The sequence below is a fragment of the Rhododendron vialii genome, chromosome 6a (assembly GCF_030253575.1).
Source record: "Rhododendron vialii isolate Sample 1 chromosome 6a, ASM3025357v1".
Classification (NCBI taxonomy): domain Eukaryota; kingdom Viridiplantae; phylum Streptophyta; class Magnoliopsida; order Ericales; family Ericaceae; genus Rhododendron; species Rhododendron vialii.
The window spans coordinates 31,170,243-31,182,471 of NC_080562.1; the positions used below are offsets into that span (position 1 = coordinate 31,170,243).

The 12,229-nt window shown below is 37.3% G+C and overlaps 2 protein-coding genes across 6 annotated transcripts; both read left to right on the forward strand.

Moving 5' to 3' along the window:
* The first annotated feature begins 1,760 nt into the window (after positions 1–1,760).
* Positions 1,761–3,425, forward strand: LOC131329009 (protein EPIDERMAL PATTERNING FACTOR 1-like). Its single transcript, XM_058362026.1, has 2 exons — positions 1,761–2,108; positions 2,965–3,425. The coding sequence occupies exons 1-2, from the start codon at positions 2,012–2,014 to the stop codon at positions 3,246–3,248; spliced, it is 381 nt and encodes a 126-aa protein (XP_058218009.1). The 5' UTR covers positions 1,761–2,011; the 3' UTR covers positions 3,249–3,425.
* Positions 3,426–4,772: 1,347 nt separating this feature from the next.
* Positions 4,773–10,925, forward strand: LOC131329010 (uncharacterized). Of its 5 annotated transcripts, none has more exons than XM_058362031.1 (10): positions 4,773–5,038; positions 7,179–7,294; positions 8,005–8,114; positions 8,221–8,292; positions 8,602–8,717; positions 8,991–9,045; positions 9,184–9,304; positions 9,455–9,502; positions 9,615–9,709; positions 10,543–10,925. In XM_058362031.1, exons 3-10 carry the CDS (start codon positions 8,013–8,015, stop codon positions 10,642–10,644), a joined length of 711 nt encoding a protein of 236 aa, XP_058218014.1. In that variant the 5' UTR covers positions 4,773–5,038; positions 7,179–7,294; positions 8,005–8,012; the 3' UTR covers positions 10,645–10,925. The 5 variants fall into 5 exon arrangements, with proteins under 5 accessions (XP_058218014.1, XP_058218013.1, XP_058218010.1 ...); XM_058362030.1 differs by having other exon boundaries at positions 7,192–7,294; XM_058362027.1 differs by lacking the exon at positions 4,773–5,038 and adding an exon at positions 5,471–5,924 and having other exon boundaries at positions 7,192–7,294.
* Positions 10,926–12,229: the final 1,304 nt, after the last annotated feature.

Genomic DNA, 12,229 nt, shown 5'->3' on the forward strand with positions numbered 1-12,229 from the left:
TCTTAACACACACAATTAAAACACGAGTTAGCACGCCCATTGTGGATGCTCAACATAACAACTTTGACACATAAAATCTAGCTTAAACATACAGAGTTAAAATTCTTTCCACTTTAGGTGGAAAGCATGGGGTTTCCACCGCGCATTGCGGGTCTCACCGTGCAATTTTTTTCCAGTAATCTGAAAATTTCCAAAAAATCGTTCTTAGTTAATCAATTTAACTTTTAGCATAGTTTTTTAAAATCTTTTGGTCTTTGTCACTACTTAAAAAATTGACTTACTAAACAAATATAGACTAGTACTAGTTTCTAAAGAAATCCACGCATATAGGTCCGTTCTTGGTAATTTAATTTCCAGTTTCGGTCAATATTTTTTAGAGTAACTTTTAAGTTCCATTCATCGAGACCTATATACTTCATCAGAAATGAAGAACATTAGAACAATAACTAAAGTGAGAAACTCAATTTAAGAAAAAACTAGCAACTATATATAATAGTACTCCATAAAACAGTAGTATAATGAGGCATAAAAAGTTTGAACAAAAACGAGGGATAGCTAGCTGTTTCCGTTCCATGGAAAAAGTGGTCTATACTGAGAGATGGCTCGAAACTTCTTTTTCCAAATAAATAAAACCACTCTTTTACTGAATTTTTTTTTTTTTTTTTGGCAACGCTCTTTTGTTTTTACTTAACTAATTTTTATTTTTATTTTTTGCATTTCTTTTCCAAGAAAAGGACCTTGTCAGCTATGGACTTTTGGAATTATGCGCTTTTAGGACCTGATGGGTGAAATCAAGTCAGGCAGGACCAACCCACATAAACCCCTTCAAGCTTCTCGATCGTGCCTTGGGTAGTCAATTGAACACCCTAGGCTTCGAGTTGTACTTATAGATATGTATATGTTATATTTGGTAAAAGGTAACTTAAACTTACTCTACAAATAAACACCCAAGCCACCTTATTTATAAAAATTTGAACACCCATTTTCAACATTACTTCCTTTGTTACCTTGCTATACAATTTATCAATTTGACATTAATCGAACACATAAATCCAAAGAAACCTTACCTTAAATTTCTCGATTTTTTTGAAAATCACTAACTAGTAGAGTACAAATTAATTACTGGATTTTGTACTAATTTCTAGCATATACAGTATTTCTTACCGGTACAAACTTCTGGATTTCGTACTAATTGTTGGAAAAATTCTTTATAGCATAAGAGAGAAATAGAAGTACTGATTTGTACCAGTTCTTACAGGAAATTAAAAGCTGGCCGGTATGTGTTTTAAAGTGGCCTTTTGAAAGTGATGTATCAATACATGGGCATGTACATAAGCAGAAGATCTCATAACTACCTGAAAACATCATTAATTGCAGTCACATTAGACCCTCCAGTTTCAAAATTTCTTCACCAGACGCTCACGTATATTTCATCACTAAATTCCCTCTCTCTCTCTCTCTCTCTCTCTATATGATCGGAGCTGTCCGGATCAGCTTACGTATACATCGACTTATCTCCTCCACAGTCCAATCAAAGGCGAGCCATCCATGCCGGGACTAGAGGATATTTGCAAGAAATTTCTTTTTTGTGACTTGACTCCGAAAATCGAACCCGTATCAATTGTGCGGGAAGCGAACCTGCACAATTGTGGTCTCTCTCTCTCTTGAAATTCCATACGGCTAGTGGAAGGAATAAAAAAAAAACGTGAGAGAAGCAAATAAATGAAGGAATTAAAGCTTAGATGATCAATACAATCGAAGGGGTTCGAGCAATTGCCCTGTGACCACTCTTTCTTATTGATCACCTTCTCTTTCATGTGAGCCCTTTCCCATTAGCCCTCACCTTTGCCTGTGACTTACTTCAATAGGTGCACCCATTTAAATACGCACCGTGCTTTCTCATTTTTTTTGTCCTACCAAAAAGTTCACATTTTCTCTGAGTTAGAAAAACCAAACTCTCGAAGGGAGAGAAATAGAAATTAGATCAAACTCATCAAGCTAGGTCCTAGCCATGAAGGTTTTTGTCTGCCTTTCTCTCCTCCTCGTTAGCACTCTCGTTTTCCTTCCGGCAGTCATGCCTGCAAGGCACATTCTGCGGCAACACTCACGTACGGTTCTCTCTTTCTCTCTCTCCCTCTCTTAGGCCGTCGATCAAAATACGTTTTTTATTTGCGAAAGTCTGTATTATTAGAATAGACCGTCAAAATATAGTTGCAATTTTCCATTAATCAATCTTATTTTCTTAGGCATGGAACGTCACTTTCTCTACGGTATTAAGGGGGGAAAAAAACTTCTTGTAGTATTTTTTTTTTCCAGCAATTCTCCACATGAATAAACTATAAAACAAAGCTAAATATTACAATAGACATTATTCTAGAAGATGTATCGGTATATATACCTACCTTAGAAAAATCTTGTTCATCTAGCTCCATGTCCGAATAATTTCTTCCTCTTTTTGGTTGTGTTTCATTTCATAGTCTTTTTTTTCCCTTATTTTGAACTCTTACCCAAACAAATTTTAATTCCCAGTTACTGTTTTATTTTCTTATCGAAAATATAATTTAAAGTCTAGTCCTTTACTAACTTTAATCCTCCGATCCGCTTGACGAAATTGAACTGAATTTTACTTAAAGTTGATTTTTCGTAACAAATTTCATCCTCCCCAAATGTGCGCACCTAACATGAAAACTCAATGACACCTGAGATTCTTTTAAATAATAAAAACAAGCTGTATTTAGTAAATTATGGATTTTTTTGTAGTAAATTCCATCCTCGTCAAACGTGGCGACATGACAACTCAATGACACCTGAGATCCTTCTAAATAATGAAATGGCTTTTATTTAGTAAAAAAATAATGGTTTTTGCATAGCAAATTTCATCCTCGACGTCACTCGTTCAATATTATTCCTACGTACTTCAAATTCTTGAAATTCACAACATTCCCTAAATGCTATTTATTGCAGATCATAGCCACCATCATGCAACTCTACCTGGCACAAGAGATGGGGAGAAGGTGAACCCTAATGTTTATGGAGAGAGAAGGCCGGTGCCGCCGGTGAAGCACCGGAGAGCGGACCCTTTCCAAATTGCCGGGTCGGCGCTGCCGGATTGCTCCCATGCCTGTGGCTCGTGCTCGCCGTGTCGACTAGTCACGGTCAGCTTCGTTTGTGCATCACTTGCCGAGGCGGAGACATGTCCCATGGCTTACAAATGCATGTGTAACAACAAGTCTTATCCTGTTCCATGAGAGGGGAATTGAAATTTTCTTAATCTTTTATTTTAGTGGTCATCTGTAAATTAATTAAGAAGCTAGTTTGATCGATCTAGGCAATCTTTTAATTTCTTTCCAATTTCTACTTGGAATTTTCTTTGTAATTTTATCAAGGCAATCTATGTGTAATCAAAGAGTTAATTTTTGGTTTCTTGGGTTTTCTATTTTCTTCTGACCATCTTATTATTATTAGTTTTTGAACCGCATCTTATTATCATGAGATTTACATGATTGTATTAGAATTGAACAAGATAAAATGGATAAAATCGGGTTTTAGAAAAGATGAGTAGTGAAAAGTACAAATGGAGATGCGTCTCCATATTATTTGTGGACGGAAAATGAGATTTCCATTTTGGAGCTTCGAAATGTGGAGATACAAGTAGCTTGGTTTGGAGATGTTTTTAGAGTTTAGGTTGAGACAGAGAAAGATTTTGAAGAAATGGGGTGATAGGGTTGAAGTTGACGTGAAGAAGTGGAGTAATCCACCATATCCACTTTTTGAATAAAAAATTCTGAATAATAAATGAGGTTTTAGAGGATGTTGAATTGGAGATGCCCTTGAGAAAAATCCAAAAAATTGTGCTCCATGAGCTTCTCCATAAACCCCCTACCCTACAAAATCCTTGACTTTGCTCCGTCGTCTCATGGATGAGTGATTATTCAATGCTCTTAAGGTGTCAATGACATTTTCCACCACACACTTAATAATGAAACTCAAACTAATGTATGATGGGAAAGACTCATGGAGCACCACATTAGTTTCATTTCATGTGCCGGTTTAGAATGCATATACAAATCCACAAACTCCCCCGTACTTTCTAAAGCTAACAAATTATTTTCAAGCATACATCGACCTCATTACCAAATGATTCGAACTTGTTGAGAAATTTATTCATGAAAATTTATCTTTATTGAACATCTATAGGTATCTAAACACAAAATTTACATTAAAACCATGATGTTCTTTGATACATCAAAATGACTTTTTCATGAATGATCTTCTCAACGATACCAACAATATGAACATTTTGAATCATCTTAATTATTGTAAATCCAGCTTAATGTTACTTATAACGGCAAGTTCACTCGTTGGTGCCAAAATGACTTTACATACAATGTCAAAAAGTATAACAACAATATTGTAGTCAAGTGTCATTTGAACACAATCTCAAATCAAGACCGTTAAATTAAGTTCATTTTAATTTCTCGATCTATTAAATCAAACAGATTTGCTTATGTGGGATAGATGACAATATTTATCTTTAATGACATCAAAAATGAATCTTTTAGCGCTTTATAGCCATTTGATGTAGGCATTTCAATTTTCTTTTCTTTTCCATTATGCTTATTATAGATTGTATATTCGGTTAATCTTTTTTCTATTTCAAGTTAATTTATCCGGGAATTTGTTTTTTTTTTTTTTGACTTGGCTATTTTTTCACCCCAACAAAGACTATTTGGAACCATAATCGCTAACCAAATGCGGCCATAGAAATATACAATTTAAAGAAACCCCCAGGCGCCACCTACGTTTTAGGCGGCCTTTCTGCAATTTGGCTGGTTTCTGAAATCCAAGACCAGAAGGAAGAGAGAGAAACACCAGAGGGGGCCACGCCCTCGCCCACCTAGATGCCATTTTCCATCTCCTCCTTTCCCTCTCTGTACGAGCTCTGGTCCCACCACTTTCCTCCGTTGCCCCCCACCCAGATCCCATCTCCATCACAACCACCTCCCACAGCAGTTCCTCGTCTCATTTGGCCTAAAAGGTGCTTCCCCTTTTCACTTTTCTGGATTTCTCTGTCTTGTTATTGTATATATTTCTAACCCGCAAGAAATGAATTTTCTAATCCGGGCGCGGCGTGGATGGCCTTCCATTTGACCGAACCAGAGAGGGAATTAGTTGAGATGCACGTAAGCTGACTGGACACTTTGACTGTGGCGCATGCGATGCCTTAGCAAATCGTGTTATGCAAAGGATGGAGAGAGGAAAATCTTGGATTGAGTGTCTAATGAATGCTAGGATGTGAAAGTAGGAAAGAAGGGAGAATAAATTGGGGAGGCGGTATCTTTTTTCTTGTAGTTTCTTTTGGTAGTTTGGGAAATTAAAAAGCCAGCTCCAGAACTCACGTTCGCATAAAATAAAAAAAAAATGCTCTCTTTGTAATAATAACAGATGTATATATATGTCTAGCTCTTGGGTTTTGAGGGAGCTGAGGATGTCCTTTTTGTCTTGTGTTGTTATCATGCAAAGAAAGGCACATATGCCTTCCCTTTCCTTCCCCTTTTCAAAAAATTTGGTGCCTTTTAGCCTCACAGCTTTGCATTGCCTTTTCATTGCACTAAAGTTTAAAGCAAAACACAAATTTTCCCTTTGATTACGCTGTTAAACCGTGTTTTTGCAACAATTTGGGTTGTGTGTGAGATAGGGAGAGGATTGGAGAGAGATTGTTGGAATGATTATGGGTTGACATTTTGGGGGCAAAGCATGGGTTGGTGCGATCATGGGCTTAAACCTTTAATCATGATTTTGCTTTAATCTTTTTTGCTTTTGGTTTAGAAAGGGCAAGAGAATCTGATCCCCTCCCATTTTGTTTGTCTCTGATGAGAATAAGGCGTAGGCAATGCATTCCTTCTTGCTCCTCTCATCACAGAGTAAACACCCTTCACAACATTCTTCATGAACCTGAAAAAATAGTTTGGATTTCGGAAAGTTGTTGAGACATTTGTGCTTTACAGCTTTTCCAGTAGCTCACATTGTGTCTTGATGTCTTCCGCTGCTGAATCCTATAATTGCTTTTTTTGTTTCTTCACTTTGTGGTTAGCATTCAACCCTTTTGAGATAATTAACGGCCCGTGGGCTATATCACTTGCTTTCTATGCTTAAAATTAGTTCTGGATTTCGTCTCGATAATGTGTTGAGTTTATATTGGTTGTAATGTTTCGATAAGTGCTTGTTAGTTTACATTGAGCTCATATCGTGAGTTGCAAGAAGGTCGATTCGATGGTTAGGAGCCTCCTGTATATACGTTTTTTGGCACAATGTTTCATTTCTTGATATGACTACTAGTGAATTTTAACGGTGTGATTGATCCAGCTTTAGATGCAAAACTTATGTGGACAATGACTTTTTCTTGTTTTTCTGCTTGCAATTCCTACTTTGTTTCCCATGTGTTTGCAGTTCGTATATTTGCTTATTTACTCAATCACATTGTGGATTAGATTGAATTTGGTTTGTAGGCTTGTAGAAGTACCTATCGGTTGTGTTGTGCCTTCCTCTAATAATTTACAAAGCTTATGCTACATGGAATTAGACTACGTCCATCAATGTAAAGAACAACGTGGCAACTGTTCATTGCTTCTTTCTTACATCATGTATCTTGTTTTCCTTCTCTAAAACACAGCAAACGTTATGGATGAGCTTATCTTATATTTGGAAATCAAACTTGTTACAATTATTTGTCAAGAATCTCCTCTAAATGCCCTTGTCCTCACCATATGTTCTCTGCTCAAATCCTGCAATGCTGTTGCACTCTTTCATCATTGCAACTCTTTGATTGATAATTTGTGTTGCCAATGTCCATTGATTTCATCTTCTTGCTATCTCCTACTATTTTATGGTACATTATTCAGCAGAAGTCCACAAAATGCTTTTTTGAAATTCCATTATCCTTTTGTTGATGTGCTAATATCAATTTTGCGCCTCTCCAGTTGTTATATTTATGAATATATAGGAAGTGTGTAATGTATTCCATTATCTCCATGAATTTAGGAACTTTTGCTTGCATTGTATTATTTGGTCTACGTACACATTAGGTATTTACTAAGTCATCTTTTGCTTGTAAAATTTGAAAAAATGGTTCTTGTAGTTGTTCTAGCCACTCATAATCTTTTGCAAGTACCTTAAAGCTTTGATAATTAGGTTGATGAAGATGAAGTTTATTGGAGACACAAGAAGGCCAGTGAAGAGTTGGCATGGTCTCATAATTCTGCTCACGTAGGAACACAGCTAGCTCGATGTTTTGGTGAGTTTAAGTTCTTGAAAGTTCTCTCTCTCTCTCTCTCTCTCTCTCTCTGGTTGGTATATCCATGTTCTTATTTGGGTTGTTTTGATTGTTACTTCCTTTATTTGGTTATATGACACTATAACAGGTTGTATTGTAGTAAACATGCTCCGAATATGGGAATGTGGCAGCATTACATACAATTTGTAAACATTGTGAAAAGACATTTTGATGTAATTCATGTCATAGACCCATAATACTGGCTTTGTAATCAAGTTCTATGCTAAGAGAAAACATTGCATCCCTGCCAACTCTTATCTTCAGCCTTTACTTCGTCCTCATGAGAATATGCTGAAAGAATGTTACTATTGTTTAATAATCAAAACAACCTAACCATGTGGTGATTTAAACTTCTTTTTGATCAACTTTGTTGATCCCTGATTGTCCCTAATTTTAAGTCATGATAAAAATGTGTTCATATTCTCTTCTTATTCTTGCTATTAATCTGTAAAGTTGAGCAAATATGTGGATGGTGTTACACTCCCTTCACTAAATCCCATACAAGTTCAAAAGCACATTGGGCGAGAATCAAGATAGTGGTTCTTCTAGGTCGAACTTCATAGCAACATTAAGTTTGGGACTACTCAATTTAGTTCATTTCCTCTTAGTTTTTTTTTTTTTTTTTGATCCGCCATTTCCTCTTAGTTTACTGACAATAATTTTTGTGATAGCTAATGCTATGGTTGGACCACGATCATGGATAGGAGGGATCTTTAGCCGCTCAGGCAATAGACGTTATGGAAGTGGCAAGTTCATTGACTTTTCTTTGAGTCCTCTTCAGGTAAATTGGGATAGCATTAGTGCCTGTACTTATTGCAGTACTCTCTCTCTCTCTCTCTCTCTCTCTCTCTCTCTCTCTCTCTCTCTCATGTTCTATTGCATTCTAGCAGGAACAAAGACTTCAACAACTTCAGGAGCGTTTGCACGTACCTTTTGACGAGACTCGTGCTGACCATCAGGTACTTTACTACGTCATGCCTGTGTAGTTTTCAGTTCATATTTGCTTTTCAAGGTTTCGTTTTTCCCAAAATGTTACATGGAAACTGCTTTTATGCGATTCAACCAGTAGAAACTGCACGCTTTTGCCATTCATGTTAACTTTGGTAGTACTATTAGGATTATCTGGCCACAGACTTTTTCTTTCCTTCTTTTTCCTGTTTCTATTGTATAACCCACTGAAGGTGCATGGCAGTAGTTTTCAGCACTTTTGTTCTATTTTCACTGTTGGATGTGCCCTGTTAGATCTCATTATTCCTTTCTCTTGGTAGGAAGCTCTTAGAGACCTGTGGTTTGCAGCCTTTCCGAATGTCGCTCTTAAAGGTTTGATTTCTGAACAATGGAAAGATATGGGCTGGCAGGGTCCTAATCCATCAACCGACTTTAGGTACATTTCTGCAACTTTAAAGGCTTGCTGAACCCTTTTTTTGAGTACGATTGGTTTGCTGTAGACTGTAGAGAGTATGTGGGCAACGCAGTGCCTGGGGCAGGTGGTGCTGGGACATTAAAGTTTTTGTGTTCAAATGCATTCAAAACAGAAATATATGTGTTCTTGGACTTCTGACATTATGCTAAACTTTTGTGTTCAAATTTTTTTGTACTTCGGAATATTTTTGTGTTTGAATGGATTCTTCCTCATTGAGAATTTTATTGTTTTTAGGGGTTGTGGTTTTATTTCGCTCGAGAATTTGCTGTTTTTTGCAAGGAATTATCCGGTATGAATAGGAAGTCCTCGGATTGTTGCTTCCTGTATTATTTTTTTTATCTGCTTGATAAACGTAAATTCTTATCCTTTTTACTCTGTCCCTGGAAAAAATAAGAGTTATTACTAATTGCCTGAAATTCAAATGAAGGCTTCTTTTCATAGGTTATTGTTCAAGAAAGGAGGGAAACGAGCAACCTGGGAATATCCCTTTGCTGTTGCCGGCATTAATGTATCATTCATGTTGATTCAAATGCTGGATTTGTACTCAGGTCTGTTAACTTACTTTGTTGTCAGTTACATTTAGGGGATTCAATGCCAAAAAGGGGCATTGGGAGATTAGATGCCACAATATGTTGAATGATGAACAAAAAATTTTTGTCGTTTTTGCTTTATAATTTATTTTCTCTTCTCTTTCGCAGCAAAACCAAGATGTCTCCCAGGAATCAATTTTGTTAGATTATTAGGAGGTAATGTCCATGCTAATTAAATTTGAGGTGTCTTTGCATCTAGAATTTATAAGGATAATGTCCAGTTTTCCACATTCCTAACAAATAAAATGATGCATCTTTACTACTGCAGATGATGAAGAAGCCTTTGATGTTCTATATTGTATAGCTTTCGCAATGATGGATGCTCAGTGGCTTGCTATGCGTGCTTCATATATGGAATTTAATGTACTCTCTCTCTCTCTCTCTCTCTCTCTCTCTCTCGTGCTTGAAGAAGCCTCCATTTGCTTGTTCAATCATTTTTTAGCTCAAAAGCTTCAGAAAAAAACTTGTACATAATCACACTGACTCCACTTATCACTATAAGTTTTTACTCTTGGGCTATGAATTTCAATAGTGAAATTTGAAGTTAAACCACAGATATCTTACACTTGCAGTTTTGAACTGGTGTGTGCTTGCAGCACCGCATCTTTACTGTTTTGATAAGAGTCCTAAGTTTTGCTGAATACTGGGGACTGACTCCGTTTTTAGATGCAACAGTAGTGAATAGACACAACTTTTATTCATGTTAAGCTTGGGACATCCACAGATGCAGTCTTCTTTATCTGCTGTACATTGAAATGAAGCCTGAAACATTGCATAAGATTGGTTCGGGAATCAACTTACTCCCTTTATTTGCTGCGGCAGAAACATGAAAGAAAGTGTTTGAGCATCCTTTTCTGCTTCAATGTCCTCTTGTTTCGGTGCTTGTCTTGCTTATGGTTCTATTGTTTCCCGTCGATGCATATTGCTTCTTAATTTATTCTGCCTTGATCATTTCTAGGAGTACTTTCCCAATTTTGATGCCAAAACTCCATAATTTAATTTACTTAAACTTCTAAAGTTCAGATTATTGATATTGGGGGGTATTACCTGAATTCATTATTGTAATTGATTTTGTTGGGTTTTGTTGTCAGATAGGAGACAAATTCATTATCCGTGTCCACAACAGGTTTCTGTAAAGTATCAATGTAAACTAGGAACCCCAATGGGCTGATACTTTACCATTTCCTGTCTTTCAGGAGGTTCTAAGAGTAACGCGGACACAACTGGAGAGAGAACTATCGCTAGAAGATGTAAATCGGATACAAGACCTACCAGCTTACAACTTGTTGTACTACTAGTTTTGCTTATATCTAGGCACTAAAAGCCTCCAGTCGTTCGCTTGGGTTTGGACACCTGTGCAATGAGTGAAGACATCTCCATAATGAAGGCTATCTTGAAGTCCACTGTTGATCGAAAAAGAACAAAAAAATGTACAATCCCGATCATGTTCTCGGGTATACTAACTTTGGAATTTTAGTGCTGAAATTTGTAAATTAAGGAAGGCTGGAATTGGAGAACATTGACGACTATTGGTGGACTTTAGCAGATTCAATCAAAATGCAGATCGAATAGTTTTAAACATTTGTCCAATTCTCATCTTTAGCTTTGGTAAGAGATGGGTTGCTTTCGTATCTCTTCAACTTTCGCAGGAGCCACCTCAAAGATGGGCAAAAAAAGGTTAGGGAATCTGGTGTCCGATGTGGTAATCGAATCGCATCATGAAAGGATTTTAATCTGCATAAGCTAGTCCTATACTAGAATGTTTTTACAAAATGGATGTGAATATTCATGCGTTCTAATGTTCGTTTCTGATTTTCAGGACATTTTCTAGTGTTTGTATGAACATCGGCGTGAATATTCAGGACATTTCAGCCTTGTGGTGTTTTGTTTCGGCGGATTGAAATAGGTCTCAGTTTTGCACAGTTGGGGTTTGTTAGGTTTGTGTCCTTTGAAATCACAACAGTGATGAAACATTACCAAGTAATCCTGTAGTGTGATATTAGAGATTGCTGAACCCATGTTTAAACTGCTATTGGTTTTCCTTTTGTCGTGGCAATGGTAATGCTTCAGAAAAGGCAAAACAGAACTCCGGAAGAAAGAACAAGATATGCTACGGCTACTATTTTCCTTTTTGCCGCAGGAGCGGTACCAAATCCAGGCAAACTCTGAGTACTAGATACAACCTCTTCAATATGTATGCTCATCAGCGTCCGACCCAAAGATGTTTTGAACAACCCTTTGGTGCCATATGCGAGAAACCTAAGGAAATCGTTCGGGCACAGTGACCAGATGTACCGACAGCCACGCGGGGCCCGGAGTGGCTCCCGCATAGATGATGCAAGCTTTTCAATGATTTAAAAAAAAAAAAACTGATTGGGCCTGTTGAAAATCAGCTCAATCCGATATGTGTAGATACTCGATTCAATCTTCCATTTTTTTCGGGGATCCGAAAAAAAATGAAAAAATGAAAGATTGGATCGAGCACCTACACATATCACATCGAGATGATTTTTCACGGGCCCACTCGGGTTTTTTTTTAATTATTATTGAACTGTTCGGATCATCCTTGCGGACCCGGAGTGGGCCCCATGTGACTGTCAGTACGCCCGGTTGGTTTCTGTAGCAGCATCCTGCGCAGGCCAAATTTTATATTAGCGGTATGCGAGGAGGACTTCCCGGGTTCAAAACCAGGCACATGAACGGGATAGCACTTGGGTTTTGAGGTAGGTTTTTAAAAGTAATGAGTGAATAGAGATAGATCGAGAAAATTTATTAGAGGTCGTGTTCAGAGGTTATGAGTACCCCAAACGAACAAGCCCTTAAGTACCCTAGCTAAGTTGAAATAAATACACTATTTTCCCTCCTAGTTTAAGGTGCCATTCC